The following is a 22,273-nucleotide window of genomic DNA, read 5'->3' as shown; positions in this document are numbered from 1 at the left end:
AAAGCAAAGTTCAGAAACTCACTTTTGGCAGATGTAAATTTAAGTAAATTGCCCAAGGTCACAGCACAATAAGGTAGATTTATCAAGGGAATGCAGTTTCCTGCTTTCTACCATCCACAAAATGAGAGTGGCTCCACCCCTAAAATTAAAGCTCTTGTTTGGTTTGGTTTTTTTTCTTTCTGAAATTATAAAAGTATGATTTAGAAATTATTTTGATCATTAACTCAGACCGGCACAAACTGTCTTTCCAAGCTAGAGAATAGTTAAGTATACACGAATCAACTGCTACTACTGTATCTACTAGGGTCTATACAACCTGTTTTCAAAGGCAAGCCAGTCTCAGTTAGAGATGAACCATCAGATTCCTTCTCTACATAGTATAAGATGATGAAGAAGTCATCTGTAGGAACAAAACTAGTTCAGTTTTCATGGGCAAGCACAGACTAAAGTACATTATTAAAGAACACAGTAATAATAATAATAATAATAATAATAATAATAATAATAATAATAATAAATGAGATCAGAAGTGATGTTTTACTGTGGGGTATTCGTTGGGCCTTACAAAATGAAAGAGAAGTAACCTTGGTCTATTTCTACATCCTGAAAGAAAAAAAAAAAGCCTCATAGCCGGCACATCACCTTTAATTAGGTTTCTGCTTTGGGGAAGCATTTTACCAGCCCCCTTTCATTTATTTTTAATGATGTTATCACTAACAGGCAAACAGTCCCTTAATAAAACAAAAACAGTTTCTATATAAAGCCTAGGGTACATGTCCTGAGTCAGTCATCTAAAAACAAATGTTATGATTGTTTCCCTTGTGCTCTGAGAACCCTTAATGGCCCTACTGTGCAGATATACAAAACATTAACCCAGGAAATAGAGCCCTGTCTGTTGTGCAGCCTTCAATAAACGCTTTCCCATAGTCTCTTGCAGTATCAGCAGTCAGGCTAAGCCTACGGGGTCACGGAAAAGTCAGAAAGGTCAATTAAATGGATCTTTTCAGCACACCCTATGCCAGCTCTTTCATAATCATTGACAACTAACTACTTTATGAAGCAAGCAGAGTGAAAGCAATTCCACAGGTTTATGAGGTAAATCAGTGTGTGTGTGTGTGTGTGTGTGTGTGTGTGTGTGTGTGTGTTTAATGATTGAAGTTCCTAGTTGCTGAGGCAATGAACTTGTGTGCACAAGTATCTACCTGCAATCATAGGTTTGGATTCCTGGGATAAACTTGCTATCAACAATAAGTTTTAAAATATTAGTGTACAGTCTGACCTTTGTACACACATCTCAACAATGAAAATGCAGACTACATAGAAAGCTATTTGAATAGTCGTAGAAAATATGCTTTCTAGTTAAAATTCCATTAAAATATAATTTCTTCAGGTTATTAGAGACCCAGAATTCCCTACATGGTTTCTTTATATGACCTTTTCCCTACTCCTGCATAGTCTCCAACAAAAATTCACTGCATAGCTCATACCATGGAAATTTCTGTTTTCTTCCTCTATCCTGTCTCAATTTATCCAATGCAAAATAATCTCTTCATTTTCCAAGTAAACAATTTGGAGTAGTCAAATAATCTAGTTGAAATTAAAATTTGATGTATATTTTAACAAAATCATCTTCCTAGCTCATGAATCTATCTGTGAAATCACCCTTTAAAGGATAGCATTACCTTCCAATAGAAGGTAATTTCATTATAATATTATGGGTGCAATGTGGCTTCAAGACAAACAGAGGGTTCTTCTTCCTGCATGTACACTCTTCCAGATTTGCTGTCCTTTTCTTCATTCACATACTTTGCTAACAGAAATTTTTTTTAAAAAGAGCTTTGTCTATCTGAAACCTCAAGATTATAAATATATTCTCTCCTTGTGTAAGAAGTGACTCCTAATACTCAGGCACATTAAAAAAATATCTGTCTAAAAGTGAAGAACCACCCATGGACTTAATAGTTTCAAGGAATAAATGTGCAATAAATCTGAGTTACATTGGAGAAAACTGTCTGTTTAGTGTAGCTTTTAGCACACCTCAACCATCTCTATAAGTATATTTATATATTATTCTCTTTATAACATTATATTTGTATGTGTACAACTATATACACGTGTGTGCAGGTGCACATCTGTGTATATATTGATGCCACGGATTAAATTTGGCTGATTCCTCAACCACTGGCTAGCTTATCTTTTAAGACATGATCTTTTAATGCCTTGGCTTACAACTTGGCGTGCAGAGGGTCCTAGAGGCAATCCTCTTGGCTCCCCAGCTCTAGGATTATAATTGTATGTAGCATAGCATATTGTATCTGAGGATTAAACTCAAGTCCCTTTATCTGCAAGAGAAGTGTCTTCACCCTTGTCCTATCTCCCCATCCCTCCATATCAGTGTCTCCAATTTTGAACTTCCAAGTTCTAACACTGCTTAGAATATATTCACAAAGCTCCTTGGTGATTTTATGCTTTTCTCAGTCTCTGCCCATGAACTCCATCAACATGATACATCTTTATATAGAGAGAAGTTAGATACCACAAGCAACACATAAGAGGATGGCATTTCTCTGTATCATGTAAAAATGAGGAAATTCATCGAGGATGTTTTATTTTTCCACATTCACACTAATGTTTCATATTTTGAAAAACATTTCTGCATATATAATCTAGTTGGATTAAAGCATAATTCTTTGATTTTGAACTAATCTTTGTTATATAATAGCCAAATGTGTTTCAGGTGATATAAGATGGTTTTATCACTATAAAATTTGATAAAACTTGGTAACATAGGGACCAGAACTCACTTTGTGTATCTAACATTTTTTTCTTTGAATTTAGCTGTATCATATATAGGAATGTGATCTCTTTTATTTAAAAAAACTTAGTATGGGACTGGGGAGATAGTGTAGTGTTTAAGAGTGTTGTGTTGTTTTTGGAGAGGACCTGGTTCAGTTTCCAGCAGTAAGGCTGGGCAACACACACCCTCTGAAAACTCCAGCACCAGGGGAATCTGACACCTCTCCTGGTCTATCCCGACTAGGTCATATATCTGGGAATAATTTTCAATTATTTATATGAGCACCTTCATTTAATTTGTAAGTTGTCCATGATCTTATTTTAGTTCAGTTATACTTCTATTGAAATATTTGGTTTCTTACAGATATTTATTAAAGTAACAAAAATGCATATTGTCATAAAATGTATTCGCTTCTTAATAGTAAGTAGCATATTCTCTACAATCTTGCTCAGCACTTTGTTTTTTTCACATTACCACTATATTTACAGTTTACATGCAAACTCCCTTTCTTTAACTTGGAATGGGCAGTTTAATAAAGATAGTAGTACAAAAACCATTACAGATCGGCATAGCTGCACACATACCAGCCCCTCACCACACCCTCAACACACACACACACACACACACACACACACACTTGAGAGAATGTGTAATTCAAACCCAAAGGGACTGGTTATGAGAATAACAACTGAATTGGATTTTATTAACAGGAAAGAAAACATTTTAAAAGCAGAGGCCCATTATTTTTTTAAACAACATTGTTCCTTAGGATATCCTGCTAACTTGTTATGTGTGATAAGATTGAAGAGGAAAGAGGCTTGTCTTTTCGGGACATCAATCTTCCTGATGGTCTCTCAGTAAGAAATGGCTTAAAGTTTGAGTGGAATCCGGAGTTCAGGTGATAAGGAAAACCAAAATCCAATGTTTTCATCCTTTATGATATAATTGAAATGTTTTTCTTTTCCATTTGTACTTTCAATTTCTATTATCCTGATTAAATAATGATAAAATTGCCGGCGTATTTATTGTGTAATTATTCAGATTTCAATCAGTAATTTTTCCAAGCATTAAAATGAAATTACTTGTTAAACTGTAGCATGTGCCTTTCCATTTTCCAATAATGCTTAGAAGTTAATAACTTCTTTTTAGAATTTAAATATAACATCCTAATAGGTAACCAGCATGCTATTTCATCTAGCACGTGTGGAGTACCAGGATCATTTAACTGTTACTACAGGATTTTTTAGTATCTGCCTTCAGGCACATCACCTCCTTCATAGTGCATCTGTGTGTGCCTTCTCCTTTTCCAAATCTCATTTGCCTTTTTCTCTTGAGGTTACATGCCATTGGACGTAGGTCACATTCTACAGAAGAAAAAACTCTCATCTTAAGTTTGTGAGATACATCTGTGTGTATGGGCGGGAGGACTTTTCCAGATAAAATACCATGACAAATGTGGACACATGAATTGATGATCGCCATTCAAACCACAGCAGGAGTAAAAAGTATTCTCTTATACACTTCTTGAAATTTCTGGTCATTTACAGCCAGGTACCAAAATCTGTTGATAAAGGGCATAATAATCCACAAATTAGAAACCTGGCCAGCCAATTGTCATTTATGCACAATCTCTAACACCCTTTGCAGGTATATCAAATGCACATCCAATCTGTAACTATGTGTTCCTCTTCCCTGACACTTTGAAGTTAATAGAGACTATGTGGTGCTCAGACTACCACATTTTCTGGCGTCCAACTTTTGCTTTAATCTTCTGAGAACATTTCACGTGTCAAAGGTCATCTTTTTATTCAAAGAGAGAAACCATGTCCTTAACTCCATGAAGGAGGAAGTAAAGTGGCTTCTATGATGCCTTTTCCCATGAGGTGACAGTATTGTCTCAGATAACAGCATATTGATACCCAAATGAATACATATATTTTTGGTTTATTTTTTATCTCTAAGTAATTTGCCTTATTTTTCTATAAGAAAGGTATGTATTAAACTTTAAAAAAAAATCTTTTCTTTCTATTTTAAGTTGTTCTGCCTCAAATGTATAGAAAATGTAGTTTATTCTCATGTATGAGACTAGGTGAATTTGCAAAAATAATATGTATGAACACATATGCTTTAGCATGTAGCCAAAAGAGTCTTAATCACTGACTGGGATGAGCAGTGGCTAATTAAGTTACAATAATTAAGTTAAAGTGCTTTACCAACTCTAGAAATTAGACATTTATTGCCTGGAATAGGTCACTCTAGTCTATGTGAACTTCATAATGTTTTTACACTGGAACTTTTTCTTCCAGCTCTATCATGGTGTGCGTTGCTTCAATAACTAACAGCGCATGAATGTAGGTATGGTGGTGATTTAATGTTTTGACTCTCCACTGCTAAACATAGTCAAGTAGAACTGCATTGAAATTAAAACAAATAATTATTGGTAATAGAAAATATGAAAAACTGTGTGTATAAATAAATTTGGTTCTCATATTTTGCATAGTCTATCAAAACTATGAAGTCGTAGATGCTAACAGGAAAAATCCTCAGGTGGTCATCAGACTCTCTGCCTTTCTTCAAAAGACAAGCACTTACTATCCCCATGATCTATTAAGGCACATTCTCCTTACCATGTGACAGCTAAGGTGAAACTGATCAAAAAATATTGCTCCCCTTTCTTAAACAATGACACATGAACATAGATGTTTAATAAGTGCCTTTTCAGAACCATTATGAGAAAACACTAGCAACCTTGGTCCAGAAAAGTAATTTATGACAGCAAGGTAAATGGTGTCCAAAATTGCCTTACAGATATCAGCCATGGGGCAGCACGACAGAAGCCCTGAAGCCTTTCTCTACCCTAAGTGAAAGCTCTGAAAAAATGAGGCAACTTGAGTTCGGGCTTAGTTGCTTATTGTTTCTGCTTCAAGTACATGCTGATTGAGATCTTCTGTCAGTGAGTTAACAGAGGCAGTGGAAGGAGAAATTGTGGAAGAGTTAGTGAGTTCTTATAGGAACATAGTCAATAGGACATCTTCTGTCTCACACATCCCTCCCTAGCCTTCGATTTATTTGGTTCATTGACTAAAAGTCTGGAATGATGAGGTATATCATTTACCATGTTCTAACATTAATGAAGATAATAAGGCATGACACCTTCTGTGATATCCCTGCGAGAGAGAGAGAGAGAGAGAGAGAGAGAGAGAGAGAGAGAGATTTGGACAAGGTGCTATGTGATAAGGTATTGTAGGATAAAATAAAAGAATTATGCTGAAATTTTTAGCCATTTGTAGAATTAAGAGATAGTATCGGGGCTAAGCAACTATATTGTGCTGATTAATTTTATTAGTGTGAAATATTAAAATATTTTAAAATAGAGATTACTGCCCTAAGTAAAACTTCTGTGTATTTAAGCCACCAATTGTTTCCATTTCCTTTGAAATTATTTAAGTGTTTAAATCAAATAATAAGGAGCAAAACGAAAACTCTTAAAAATAAAAAGAAAGAGTTCTTGTGTTTGGTCATTACTCCGTGTTGCCTAAATTTTGAAGAATATGGAACCATCGAAAGAAATGAAAACTTACCTTAGAAGGGTAATAAGATTTCCACTATACTGTGCTGGAAGTTACATTTTTTTTTTATTGCTTTTTTGCTTCAGTTTCCTTTTTATGTGAAAAACTCTGGATGTTTAAGTTTTTCAAATACATTTTTTTTTAGCTAATGAGAGTGATTATTTTAATAGTAACTTAAAAACAATACTTTTGGATTCCAGCCTTCCTCTTTAGATATTTAAAAAATATTAATAGTGAAGAAGACAGGAGAGAAATAAAAGCAAAAAGAAATTTCACATGTTGATTCTTCATTAATCTTATTAAGACTGTGTTTGGGTGAACCATCAATAGAAAGGAAGGGTTAATTGAGAAGAAAACATCCTGACAGACAAAACATTTCTCTTGTATAAAGCTTTAGAAATACTCTATTGTCAATCCAAACAGAAAAAACTAAAATGAGATAATTGGGAAGGCGCCCATAAAGTCAGCCTGAATATATTATCACAACTATATATGAGATAATATTTGTTTTAAAAAGATTCTATGGCACTGTAAACTCAGTCTCATTAGAGACTGCATTTAAAAGGCTTATAAAGTTACTCATTAATGTTATCTTGTTGTATCTCCACAGCTTTTTCATTAAAGAAAATTCAGCAGAAAGCATTTTCTCCTGATAGCAGGAACCAATTTGCAATAAATGTTCTGGAAACCACTGGGGAAGCCATTACTGAGGTCTAATAAAAACAGACAAGCGTAACTTGTTCTATATTTTTGTTTCAATCACATACAGATGAGACCCCACTTTCCACACCAACTGCAAGAGACAGCATCGACAAACTTTCTCTAACTGGGCATGGACAACCACTACCTCCTGGCTTCCCATCTCCCTTTCTGTTTCCTGATGGCCTGTCTTCCATAGAGACCCTTCTCACTAACATACAGGTAGGTCTCTTTTCACTGTGCGTGTAAAGAACATGAAACACAAACACATGAGAATTAGTTTTCTAAAATAGAACCTATTTCAAATAACTATCTTGAGATTGTCTGATCAATGGTATTAAACATTTCTACACAAAATTAAATTTTAGCTGTCTATACCAGCCAAATTCTTGTAGAAATACACAACAGAACCTTTATACTGTGCCACAATAAAGGTCCACAAAACTGATGTGAGCACTTATGAAAAGAACCCCCTTAATGAACTTTCTCTTTACTGCCAAATAATGGGACCAAATTAAGTATATAAATTTGTCTGATTTACCAAATGACAGCATCCAAGTTCTAGTAAATATTTAGATATTTTTAAACTTCTGGCCTTCCAGCGAGGAAATGACATGTTTAGTCGTTTTCAATATGTCTAACATAGAAGATTCCTAAATAATGGCTTCTTTCATAAATAAGTTTGTTTCAGTTAGTAAGGACTCTTCAAAGAATAGACTTCAAAAAGCCATAGAAATGTTTCTACGGATTTCCTATGTGGCCCTCAGGATGTATATTTTACGTACAGTACATTATGAATCAAAAATACTTAGAGTTAACAATAACATAGTGCAGGGAGCCAAGATAATAAAAGTGTTTGGGATAGAAGAAAGCATAGTTTTCTTGCCACGCATGAAGGGATCATGTGGGCCCCAGATGGAGCTTATTTCCCCATCTTAGGAGGATCTGGAAGAAGACACAAGATATAGATGCTGTCATCCCTGCACTCTATCCTCTATTATATTTTCTTAAACACATTTCCTACCATATTAAACTTTGCCCCAGTAGAAACATAATTAATTTTATTTACCTCTCCAAGGACATAACAGAAGGCCTTTAATGTAACATATCTTCTCATCTATTAATATGGCATTTTTAATATGAATGTAATTAGAATTGCTAGAACTGTAGTCAACATTAAGGTTTTTATATTTTGGTAATTGAAAAAAGTCATCAGTCCAGCGTCATTTCTATCATGGCCTAATTAGTGGTTATATCTGAAAGCAAACGTGAGACACTTTCTCTGAAATTTTACCCATATTACAAGTAAAGATCATTGTACATTTCTCTCTTGTTAAGATAAATGCTTTCCGAGAGGTAGGGGAATACCACCACTGGTCAAACTGCAGACTAAGAGTCCATCAAATGTTCAGCTCTACATGTAATATATGTATCATACCTCTGCTGTCTGTCTCGGGGATCCTTCTGGAAAAGGAGGGAATAGGCTTAAGAGGAAGAGGATGCTGGTGCCTCTGAGAAAAAAGTGTTTTGGGGACACAGGAGGAAAGTTGCACTATGAATTCACAACAGATTAAACAACTTACATTCCATCGATGCAAGCTCAAGGCAGACAAAAATCTAACTAAAGAGTAGAACCGTCATGACCCAGAGAAGCCGGATGCTGGCAGGGGTGAGGTGGGTGCGGTTGGGTGAGTGGGTGGGTGTGGAAGCACCCTCTCAGAAGCAATGGGGAGGGTGAGGGGGAGAGGGAGAGGGGACGGGGGTGAGGGACATTTGGAACATAAGTAAATGAAATAATTTAATAAAAGAGAGACCGGGAGACAGAGACGGAAAGACAGAAACAGAGAGAGTCAGTGAGAGCAAGAGAGAGACAGAGTCAGAGACAGAGAGAGAGAGCGAAAGCGACAGAGCTAGAGACAGAAAGAGTGGGAGACAGGAGGGAGAGAGCAAGAGAGTGAGAGACAGACAGACACCGAGAGGGACAAGGGAAGACAGAGACAGAGAGACAAAGAAACCCAGAAAGAGAAGAGACAATGTTGGGTGTGCAGATAAGGGGGTAGATCTGGAAGAAGTGACAGTAGGGGTGAATATGATTTAAACAGATACAAAATTCTCAAGGCACTAATAAATTAAGAAAAGTAGAGAACAGTATTTTATTCTATGTTTAACTCCATATTAAGCTAACTTTGAACAGCCTAATTTGATTTGAATTTCAGCACCAAATAAAATCCAGTTTTTTGTTAGAAAGCCTCACACTCGCCTGAGGAATGGTTGCACTCTAGGCCTGAGAACTGTGCTAACGTTCACAGATCCAAGTGAAGCCCTGAGAGTCAGGAGTACTCATCCACCCACAGTATGCTAGGAGCACTTAGACTACGCATCCTATTCCCATAACTTCTAGGTATTTGTTTTAGAAAGAAAGAGAAAAACCAGATGTACATATTTTAGGCAAATTAACTATTTATTTAAGTGTTCTAAACCTGCTCTCTTTTTCAAACATATGCCCCGAGGACATAGTTTAGAAGAATTACCTATAGGATGATAAGCAAAACAAGTTAAATAATTAATTTTTAGGTTTTATTGATTGAGATCTGGAACTATTAAAGCTAGATGATCAATTTAAAATTCCTGAATTAAAAATTATACATATTTACATCAGTCTTATACATATGCATGTCTGTATAGACATAGGTGTTATACGACTATGAATATTTAATATATCCTCATGTACACATTCATGAACATATGTATGCATAAAGTAAAACTAAAAAGAAATCAGATGTCCAAACACTGAGAAACAAATACAAATGCATACTGATAATCATATATATACTGATTTTTTGGTGATTTCAAGTAAGTTTGTAAAAAACCACAGATGCTAACTCTTATTATTGGCACATTTATTGAGTAATGCCATTATCCAAGGTGTCATATAAAATGCTTAAACAATCATGACCCTTGCTTATTAGTTATAGAATATGAATGTGTTTGCTGTCTGAATTTTAATTTGGGTAATTACAATCTGCCCACCTCAATTTTTGTCTTTTGGTTCAAGTATGTATAATTGAGTTCTCTGCTTTCTGATTCAGAACTGTAACATACTCATATAGTCAGTATAACGCTCCATGGTTATCTGGAAAGTTCCTTGTTGCCATGAAGAGTAATTTCCCAAATTCCTTTAAAATATTGTTCATGGCATCAGTGTTTTCAATGCAAGTGATTTTACAGTATAGTATTAGTTAACAACTTCTAATAATTAAATCTGTGGTGATTGCTACAGATGTCTCCATCACAATATCATTTTAATGATTACCACCTCTTTCTACTTTAGAAGTAAGACTTATGGAAAATGTATTTGCATGTAAAAATGGAATACTCATTAAAAATATTTTATTAATGCCTTAAGAATTCAGGACCTAGAAGAGTTATAGAGTTTGAGTATTTTACAAACTAAGAGTGAAAAGGAAAATATCAAAAAATGAATAACAGTAATTAATGTTAAAGGAGGAATAAAATTTCATTCCTTTTCTTTTTTTTAGAACTTGCATTTTTTACATGGTATTTTAGTATATTTAGTATGTACATATTTCACTACAGCTTTCTGTTTCAATGTAGTCCCTGGACAGATTACAGGGCAGTTTAATATGAGGAAATGTTTTGGGGTCCAATACTTGGATTCGACACCTTCAAGAATTGGCTGAAAATAAGAGTACACTCAATAGGATTCTAATCTTAAATCACTAAACATTAAGGCTTAGAACGGACAGTGTAATTATTTGTGCGTTTTTACATCCAAACCAGTACATACAGTGAAAGTGCAAATTCCCTGTAGAATGAACAGAGGCGAAGCTAGTGAGACAATTCAGTGGGAAGGACACTTCTGACTTACACATAGTAGAGTTCAAGAGTAGATTAATAAGTAAAAGTTGAAATAAAAGAGAGGATGAAGACAATACATTTAGTTATAGACAAAGCTATCTCTAAAGATTCTTATAATAAAGGGTATTGGCAGAAAGAGGTGGTTTGTGTGCAGAGAGAAGTTAAGAAAATGGCATTGGCTCAGTGGTAGAGTGTTTGGCTTACCTAACATTCCCCATGTCCAATCTTTCAGTGTCACCAACTAAATAACACAACTAAATCAGAAATTAACCCACGTGGGAAATCCTAAGAGAGATGGTAGAAGGAGAAAAGGACAGTTCCAAGTTTATTTACTCTAGTTTAATAATTAAATGTAATACAACTATGGCGTTTGAGAAGCACTTTTGCATGTGAGCGGAAATACAAGGAAGTGGAACTGGCCTAAGTATGACTGAGACGTTCACATTATCCATCTCCAAACCGGCTTCCCAATAGCATACGAGTTGTTTTACTTTGCCTTTTATGTCCTGTGAAACAATGAAGAGCTTGCTCATTTGCCTTATTCATATAAAGTCGATTTGAACCTCTCTAGAGAATAACATTATATCCAAAGACTGACTGCTTGTTTATTTGCCTCATTCATATAAAATTTATTTAAACCTATCTAGAAAATAACATTATATCCAAAGTCTGACTGGGTTAAAGTTGCCTATATTGGTATTACATCCTTTATGATTATGTAATGTGATTTTCTTTCCCTTTTTTTTCCCTTATACAATTTTGGGAAAGACTAAAGTAAAAAAACTACTAAAGTATACCTAGGATTCTGAACGCCACTAACTGTAATGGTAACAACAATGATAGTTCAAATCCTGGGCTATATCCCTTATTTACTAGACATTATTTACAGTAACAACAACAGTATGATTCAGTACTAGTAAGAAAATCTAGTGTGCCAGTTATAATGGTTCTATACACTTTAAAATACTGAAGTATTTATTTTGTACATGTGGTGGTGATTAAATGAGGGGGTTGTCACGGTGCACACCTGGAGGTCAGCAAGGAATTTACAATTGGTTCTTTCCTTCAATCACTTGTGTTCTGGAATCTGAACTCAGTTCATCAGACTTGACTGCTAGGCCCTATATCCACCCTGCCACTTAACCATGTCCAGTTCTATTTTACAATGACGCTACTATATCTTTGGATATAATGGCTGTGCATATAAGGTTATTGAGGCAGATATGGTAATAGTGATTTCAGAGCCCTGGCTGGCTTACTATATGCACACATGACTCACAAGGTGGGCTTATACACAGTAGGGGTGTTTCATAGGAAGAATGTCATTGATCAAGTTTGCGAAACTCTGTAATATAAGACTGAGAACAGTTTTAATAATACTTCTGTCATAGTTCATTACTTCATGCTGTCAATTTTTTTTTCTTTCTGTTGTCAAAAGTCTGGCTTTCAGGACTTTCACATAGCTCATGCTCTGACCTAGAACCTTAGACTACTAAGGTCTTGGGTGAATCTCTGAGCCCTCTGGACCTTTCTCTGTTAAGTTTTAATATTTGTTGGGCAATAGAACTGCTTCTAGTCTTCCTCAGATGGGAAGTTTTACTCATTTTCTCTGTGGCACATTATTCGGTAGAAACACTGTTATATCACTTTCAAAAATAAATCTGAATATAACACAAAAGTAGAATAAGAAAACTTTTACTCATGGATAGAGCTGGTGTGTCTAAAACTTGGCATTCATATGAGAATTTCTGGAAGTCCTCTCCTATGCTGTCTGAACTGTAGACACTGTAGTAAGACTGTTAGGCTCACTGCAGAGTCACCCACCTTGGCAATTTTCTGAGGTGGTTTACCTTCTTCGGGGAGAAAAAGAAGAAAAGAAAATATTTTAGCTGGTAAGAACTTGTATATGATCACAAACATCAATCACAAATATCATGAAAATAAATCTGTGGACAACCAACCATTGTCTTTTACCATTGTTGTGCTTCAGAATAAACCTCAACTCCATTTCCTTAGAGCCATCACCCAACTTCAGTGTTATAGGACTATAAAGACCCTTTAGAGGAAAAAAATCATGCTTGAAACCTCTCCCTCTTAACTGTACTATAAATGTCATGGCACTGTGCAGATCTAGTCCTTCTGTGCGAGACCACATGGTTATTGTGAACTTCTGCACACCACCTAACTGGAACTGCAACAAAATTTACACAAATCTGAGAATATTGGGCCTGATAGTTAGATGGGGTCTCAAGAACATGTAGATGTTGTGAACACTGCTTGCTGTTGCTTTTTTCCAATCTCCCTGTTGCACTGATCTTGAATAAACAATCTGTATTTATGTTGTTATGCACAGACTTACTGTTGGCAATACCTTCCCATTGTGTATGGGTCAGTCTGGTCCTTGTGCAGACTTTAGTTCACACTGGACTCCTACTGATGTGCTTTAATTTAAAGTCTAAAATTTAAATACCTCATCTATAGTCTCTATAGAGCATAAGATCCTAAAAGCTAATGTTTTTCAGACACAGTCAAAACACCACTGGCTACAGTTACCAGTAACTGTAACAAAAGCATAAAGTAAATGTTAATGCTACGAGCAACTTCATCCTTTACAAACTGATATTAATAATATAATCACACTGATTAGAGCTTAACATTAGTCAACGTGTTTATTTGTAATGATTATTTCATATTTAAGAACACAAAAATATTGTGTCTTGTCACCCAAGGACAATAATAGTTTAATAGTAATTTATTTTAAACAGCTACTGATAATACAACCAATCAACACATTAAGTGGTGCCAACATTGGCATCTTGCTAAATAATCTCTAGACATTGCAGAGAGAGTACATCTTTCAAAGATAAGTCAACAAGAGCAATCAGAGCAGAAAATTAGAATTTGGTATCTTAGAATTAAAATACAGCTAAACTAAAGTTTTAATTGGGGTGATCTAAAAGGGCACTTGATGTAATGATCTCTTTCATTTGTTACTAATTGTTTGTTCCTGGTGCAGAAGAAACATATACAGGAATGTTACTGAATTCAGTTAAGATGTCAGTTTCGTTAGAAGCTAGGTTTTATTATTAAGCAACCAGGGAGTGGGGGTGGAAGAGCTGCTACATAGAAAAAGAATTAAGCAGAAAACTCTAGGCCGAACATAGCACACAATAACTATATATATAATTAAAATGGTTTTGAGTGTATTAAGAGTTACACTGTTCTACTGGAGACAGGCTATCTGTCTATATTCTCATTCAAGTCAAACCAAAGTTGGAATTCCTGGTTCAAAGTTTTCACACTGACACTTTAAAAAAGTTGAATCCTTGAGACTGTCTAGCAACGGCATTAAATTCCACCTCCTGTGTAATTTCAATGGCAAATTTGAGACTGGCACATTCACAGACCATGACAAAATACTTTATACTCCAAATATAGCATTTTGCATTGCTGAATTCATGGTGATAGAATTTTTAACTGCAATTTTCAGTAATAACTTTGGACCTAAATAACTTCTCTGACAAAGCACACAAGATATTTTTATATGTAGACTATGTGCTCACATTTTACATTTAAAATATGAAGGAACAGCTAAATTTGATGAAAATTATACATCAGAAAAGTACATATCCCTATGATCAGTTGTAAGACTAAGTAAGTTTTGTTTTCACTGAATTCTTACTTGCCTGTGAAATACTCTCCTAATATTATTCTCAGATTATTAAAGTACTTTTAAGGTCTTCATAAAGATGACTGATAGCTAATCTTTTGTTCTAGATAGCTAATGTTTTGTTCATAATTATATTATGCATCTCAAAAATCTAGCAGAGTGATCATTTTAATTTTTGAATATTATAATATTTTAAAATTATGGGCATGGTTTGGGTTTTTGGAGACTGAGTGCTAAATAGTAACAAATATCCTTGCCTTTGTCAAAAACTTACATTACAGTGGAAGAAGGATGATATAAACCAGTGAATACATAGGTATCTAGTAATATTATTTAATTGTGAACCTAATGATAATGGTTAAGAAAGGCTAGCAGCATCTACATGAAGGGCTATTTCTGGCTGGACGATTAGGCAAAGGTGAAGTAAAATGAGGGTGTGAACCATGTGTAGATCTAGAGGGAAGAGAAAGCTTCCTACAGCAGATGCAGATAGTTGAAGTGAGGAAGACAATGAAAGACAGCTTTAGAGGGTGTGTCCTTGTTGGGGAATGGATGAATGAATTTGAAGATGCTGTCAGCCTACCAGGCCATGCTGAATGCTTCCTGTAGAACTGTTGCCTGCATCTTTTTCCATCTGTATTTTATAGTATGCTTTTGTGTGACACTTATTATCTTTTTCAAAAGCTGAATAGTCTACTTCAAATCAATGAACCCACATGCCATAAATATTTGTCTTCCTAAATAGTATAATTAGACTTAGAAGGTTTTCTAGTTGGTTTTAGTTGTTATATTTATGCATTTGTGTTTGCAGGAATTGAATACATCTAAATAACTAACAAAATGAGTTTTATACCAAAATATCCTCATGCTGAATAATTTCTTTGTCCAGGGCCTCTTGAAAGTTGCCATAGACAATGCCAGAGCTCAAGAAAAGCAGGTCCAACTGGAAAAAACAGAGCTGAAGATGGATTTTTTAAGAGAAAGAGAATTAAGAGAAACACTTGAGAAGCAACTGGCCATGGAACAAAAGAACAGAGGTACCTGTGAAACTCCACACAAGTCCAATAGTTCAAGTGAAATATTTAACATAATAATTCTGTTCTGTGTTTGGTTATTTACTTTAGTTTTTGCTACATGGCCTGTAACAAAACTTAGAATAGTGCTTGATTCGCAAGTTTATTGTATTTATGAATGTTCAAAGTCCATACTATCTTCTGTTTTCTACCTCAGGATTGGGTACATCTATCCATATTGTTGATCATATAGTTTACATTGCTTATAGGGTTTAATGAATTAATATTCTTTAAGGTAAGAATGGGCTCTGATAAGATGAGAACTCTGATGAAGAATGCTGCGTTCACTCACAATTGCTCTTTGAAAACCTCAGGAGTTAAAGTCATAAAACTAAAATAGAAAAGACTGATTATTGAAGCAAAGCAGGTTTGGTGAGATATTTATCAACTGACATGGAAGCTTGATGAATATCTGAGCAAATGACTGAAGTTAAGTGTTTGTATAATTTTCCTTCTGAATGCTTCATTTTCATTCAACAAGGTCAAGTACATAAAGCACAGATCAAAATGAATTCTTATTGGATAAAAATAATGGCGTTATTGATCTGCAAATTGTTTCTTTTACAATATTGTACTGGTCATCGATAAATAATTTTGAAGGTCATTCATATTTGTGTATTAATTTTATACATGAATTTGATGATGACAACAAATCTCTCCTTCGATTCAGCTACATGATTTCACAAGATCTCTAGAAAAGGGTGACTTCCCTTTCCTTAATTTTATAAGTATCCTTTATAAATTCTTCAACTGTCCTCTTTTCATGTTTGAGGTGGTCATTTAAAGATCATTGTTTCTGTTTTAGAATTTCCAGAGTCGTTGCATTAGTAGTTATGAATCAATAGCTAGTAGGTTTCTGAATTCAGCTTTTTAGAGACATCATCATACATCCCATAACACTCATTCAGTATATAACATGGTATAAAATATTGTGAGTATGCATAGATTTAGGACTAAAATAATTCAGGCATGATAACAGATGTGTGTAAAGTGAGTGAGGATGCTTGAGCACAGAGTTGAAGCTGTGGAACCGTTTTTGATGAGAGAGCCATGATACTACTTTTTTTCTAGCCTGAAGAAGATTCCTATAAGACTAAATGATAGGCCTTAGGATTTCTAAAGTAACCTTTGGAGACTGGCAAGTTTAGGAGGACCAGGTTATGCCTTCAGTATTATTCCTCTAACCACTAGAGGGCAAATCATCCACAGATCACACCCTGAATCCTCCCATTTAATTAACTTCCAACCATAAGCTGAAAATAATAAGTATTCATACTTACCCACTATAAATGTATCTACTCATGAAGTGTGTTATCCTGCAGACAACTGGTTCGATCTTATTTCAGGCAATCAGATAGGAGGAAATTGAATGGTAAATGCCTCAGTGCTGTGTATCCATGTTTCCTGGTCATGTGCTATTTATAAACTTGTTTCAAAACTACTATATCTTTTCATGGATAAATACTAATATAACATTTGGAAAAAGAACTACAAGAACAGTAAAATAAGAAAATTATTTCATTCTTAAATAAAGAAAACTGGCAGTGTTTTGAATCAGTGCGAATTATTTCATAGATAACAATGTAGTCAATGCCCATTAGGGGTAAAATTATTTGAGATATGTGATACAAAAGCCAATGAGCTCAAAGGTTAATGGGCTGCCATCAACGTAGACCGAATGATGATACAAATGAGATGTAGGGAATAGAAACTGAAACTAAATATTTACTAGAATACTTTCCTACGTTTACATGCCGATTAAATATGAAATTAAGTAAATTCATTGTTCTTCAATGGGTAGCAAGAAACAGAACAGTTTCTCTTTGTATCTCAAAGATTTACTTTGTCATATTGATGTGGTCAAACATCCGAGTGGTTATTAATTATCCAGATAGATAATTTTTAAAGAATTAGCATTTACCACCATTTCTTTCTAAGTCTGCCTACATAGGTGTAGCCAGGGTAAAAACAGTTTAATCTATGGATGCGCATTTTGATTGTTCATCTTTTATTATTTGTTGATTAGCATTAGACACCACTATTCTAATCAGCTAATGGAAGAAAAATGTATCATAACCCACTTCAGTATCATTCTCTACTTTTTCGCACAAAACCATGTTATCGGTAGAACATTATAATTTCAAGGAAGATTGTATTTACACTCTGACTTCAACAAAATGAAACTATAATGTTTTCCTGAAATATGTTATAGTATTACCCAGGAAGGAATCATTTTTTAAAAAAAATAATATTGTTGATTATGCTGATATTATAATTATGATAAAAATGACTGCTTCTGTATATGAATAACATAAATATGTTATTCCTCATATACATGCAATATTCTGTATTTTATAAAATCAGAAGGAATAATTATTAAAAATCTAGCTGGTGGTTTTTTTTTTTTATTTCTGGTTTCTTTCAGCAGCATTTGTGGAGGTACTGCCTCCTGAGACAAGGGACACACATACAAGAGTATGTACTATTGTGTATGCTGTGGAGTATGCACACAAAAATATGCACTATTGAGTGTACTCTGCAGTGAACTGATTCCAAGCAGAGACTAAGCCACAAGTTTTATTTTAGCAAGCTCCCTGTATCAATGAACACAAATATTTACTATAGTTAGTACCATCTGTTAAATTTATCTCTTCATAGGGCAATTAAGCCGTTCTTGTAGTTATTTAAGGGTTAAATACAGAATTGGCTTTTATGAACATATTCTTTGGGATTATTTAAGGTGAAGTTGGGACTTGGGATTTCCTCTTTGTAGCCAGACTTTGATCTATAAGGAGACATGAAGACTATAAAGATTATTGACCATTTGTAAATCAGCATCGTGACAGACCCAAAAAGTAATTTGCAGGTCTCTTTTCCAGCCATAGTCCAAAAGAGGCTAAAGAAGGAAAAGAAAGCAAAGAGAAAACTGCAGGAAGCACTCGAATTTGAGACCAAACGCCGTGAGCAAGCGGAGCAGACACTGAAACAGGCAGCTTCAGCGGACAGTCTCCGGGTCTTAAATGGTGAGAGCATGCATGTTTTTGCATATGCAACTTTGATTTGCATTAGCGGAAGGACAATGTTGGACATGTGCTTGTGAGTGTGTATATGTCTAGGTCTCATGCGCTATTTGATAGGTGATTTGATCATTGTATGATTTGATCTCATTATCTGGGACTTGGCATTGCTTTTCTGCGTAAAAATTCATTTCTACAGAAAAATGATGCAAGATTAATCTAAGCATCCCTACTTATCTATAATATGTACAATTTTACATTATCTACTTACACCTTTCAAACATTCTTATAATTACTGTTTTGTCAAATCTTGAAAAGAGGAGAAAGATTTACATGGCTTTAATTCCATATCAAACGAACAGGTAGCTCTTGTTTTCAAAAGACAATAGGAATCAAATGAAATCTATGTCCTTTCTTACCTCTCTTGTGCTTTTAGACTCCCTGACCCCCGAGATAGAAGCTGACCGCAGCGGAGGGAGAGCAGATGCTGAAAGGACAATACAAGGTAGGAATTTGCAGAAGGCTATAAATCTAGATCTGGCTATATGAGTTTTTCCTCTGCTTTAGGCCGCTATTCAAGCATGTAGCCTACCATCTGGGCCACATCAAAACAAGTTCAAACAAGGTCAAGTTCATCTTGCTTGTTTATAGGACTGAATTCATTTTGTGCTGATAGATTTTCTTTAAATTAACAGGTCATTTCTGTTTATATAATGCAATTAAAAGGGAATAATTAATTTTAAACATTGTATGATTTAATCTTGGACACAGTGGTTGTGTTTTATTGAGTGTTCGAAGCACAATCTAATTCTGGCAGGCTGTATAACTCCATTCTGCATAAAGTCATGAACTATACAAATAATTTTAAAATGTAAAGGTGCCTACTCATTTTTGTGACAGCCACAGCAGGATACCTATAAAATAAATTCACTAAATGCTAAGAATTAGAATTATTGTTTGGGTCCTACGTGGAATTTCATATGTTCTGTATACTATAATATGCATTTTAATAATGAAGGTATGCTGAGCAAGAACAGATATAGGACAGTAAGGAGGTTGTGTTAAGCAGCTAGAAAGCTAGATATGGTATATTGTGGAGCCTCTGGGGTTGAGCAAGAATGAAATCAGAAAGCAGCATTTACTTTCCAACACCTATTCTAGACAAATCCACTAACCACATGAATATGGAAACGGGGGAAAAAAGAGCATTTGTTTTCTATTCCAAGTGAAGATGATTCTTCAAGGGGAAATCTAAAATGATTAATGGCCGCAATCTTCTCAGATGCTTTTGTTTTACATTTTAAGCTTAATCATTTTTAGGGCATCATTTGATACTAATTGTGTTACCTTCTCAGTCAACTCCCAAAGTGACAGCCTTGGCTTAGTGTAAAAGAAGCACACTTGTTTTGTATCATATGACCCAGTAAATAACCATCCAAAAATTGAAGAAATATTCCTGGGGATAGAATGTTATATATTAAATCAATATATATCTTTCCTTATGATATAATGATTAGTTTTAATTATCAAAACTTGAACAATATGCTATTAGGAGATATTTTATTGAGTAGAAGACGAAGTTCTAGATGCAAAAACTATCTCCTTTTTAACAGAATGATGCCTTTCACTGCACGTACGCACATCTTTTGGATCATATGAAAGAATGTGCTTAGTAGGAAAAGTTACACTTACCAGAAAGCTAAATCTCATTATGAGGAATGAGACCCTCAGTACACGTGGAGGTAATACCAGTTCTAGCGTGTTTACACATGGGATTACGCATACACTACTTAAGGTCATATGAAAATACTCTAGAAAACCTCAGACAGTTCAGTTTGGTATAATATTTATGTAATCTTCCATTGAACATAGGCAAAAGCTATAAGGATCACACATCTCTATATGTTCACTGTCATTCATTGTTAGGATTGATGAAGTAACAGCTTTTTTTCCTTATTTTTCTTTTTTTGCACTTGCGTAAGGTGCCACAAGCCTGTGATTTCTAGAACTTTTTGAAAATAAAGGAGAGGAATTTCAAGTGAAAAACCAGCCTGGGCTACTTATTGAAATTATTTCGCAAAATACTGAAATTACACCAAATGTGTTGCTTATATATCACAAAAATATATCTGGCACAGTGCACAGGCAACAGAATTTGAGTAATTAATGAAATTGTTCCTATTTTCATTTTAAATTCTAAAGTTTACATACATCCAAATATGCATTTTAATATAAATAAAGTCTTGCTGTATAAGGATGAATATTGAAAATGCCAAATTTGTATTGCTGTAATTTACATACTCTGAAAAAAAACTATTTTTATTTTCTTTCTTTTACTTTCAAGAATTAAACCAACTGAATAAAGTAGTAAACATAACCAAATTGCTTCAATATTTGAAAAACAAAATGTTTTCAATATAATTTTAAACTGAATATAAATGAGTGTAAGAGTATGGTGATGATGGTGGATTATTAATCATTCCATTCCTTTACATCTCAAATGATATCCCCCTCTGGGTTACCTCTCCACAACCCTCAATCTCACATCTGCCTTCTCTCCCCCTCTCCCCTTCGCCTCGATGAGGGTGCTCCCGCATCCCCCCACCCTCTCCTGCCCCACCAGTCCAGCATTTTCCTATGCTGGGTCATCACACCTCCACAGAACCAAGGGCCTCCCATTGATGTCAGACAAGGCCATCCTCTGCTATCTATCTGGAGACATGAATCCTTCCAGCCTACATTGTTTTTCTTATGGGGTTGCAATTACCCTCTGCTCCACCAGCTCACACAAGCGGGTCCCTAAGCTCAATCTGCTGGTTGGAAACAATCATCTGCATCTGCATTGGTAGGATGCTGGCAGAACCTCCCAGGAAGCAGCCACGCCAGGTTCCTGCCAGCAAGTACCTCTTGGCAACAGCAACAGTGCAGAGGTTTGGTGTCTGTAGACAGGATGGATCCCCAGCTGGGGCTGTCTGCAGATGGCTCCAATTTTTGTCTCTGTAATTCCTTTGGACAGGAACGTTTCTGGGTTAAAATTTTTGAGATGGATGGGTGGCCCAATTCCTCGAATCGAGGCCATGCCTGTGTACTGGAGGTGGTCTTTATAGGGTCTATCTCCCCTTCGCTGTGCATTTCGGCTAAAGTCTTTGCATTGGGTTCTTCCCTGGCGTCTGGGACCCTCCAGTGGCTGCTTCCAGTTCCTCATCCCCCACTACTAGATATTTTTATTCTATTTCCTGACGCTCTGTACCTTTCTCCTGTCCCCTCCAGTACCTGATCCTGCTCCCCCCACGTTTTTCATCCCCCTCCTCTCTCCTTCCCAGATCCTCCCTCCCTCTACCTCCTGCACTCTTCTTGTTCCCTCTACTCTGCAGGATTTACAATCTTCCGATTGCTTTCAAAATGCCGTTTTTTATTCCTATCTCGCTTTGTGGAGTTCACAGTTTTGCTTAATGATTTTTCCAAGCTATGAGTTTAAAAAGAAAATGTATGAGATGAAAACTTAATACCTATTAATTTGTTTCTTCTGTCTGTCCTCCTCCTCCCCCTCCTCCCCCTCTTCCCCCTCC

The 22,273-nt window shown here is 35.3% G+C and overlaps 1 protein-coding gene across 2 annotated transcripts in view; it reads left to right on the top strand.

Annotated features, from left to right (window-relative positions):
• Positions 1-22,273, top strand: part of Dach1 (dachshund family transcription factor 1) — a 385,477-nt gene that overhangs the window by 327,871 nt on the left and 35,333 nt on the right. For both annotated transcript variants that reach the window (XM_021203188.2, XM_029541759.1), the window contains 4 exons: positions 7,136-7,287; positions 15,504-15,651; positions 18,567-18,710; positions 19,141-19,209. In XM_021203188.2, coding sequence (XP_021058847.1) covers positions 7,136-7,287; positions 15,504-15,651; positions 18,567-18,710; positions 19,141-19,209 — 513 coding nt within the window. The remainder of the gene's footprint in view (positions 1-7,135; positions 7,288-15,503; positions 15,652-18,566; positions 18,711-19,140; positions 19,210-22,273) is intronic.

This window comes from Mus pahari, chromosome 8 (assembly GCF_900095145.1).
Source record: "Mus pahari chromosome 8, PAHARI_EIJ_v1.1, whole genome shotgun sequence".
Classification (NCBI taxonomy): Eukaryota; Metazoa; Chordata; class Mammalia; order Rodentia; family Muridae; genus Mus; species Mus pahari.
This window is presented reverse-complemented; position numbering and strand designations above follow the sequence as displayed.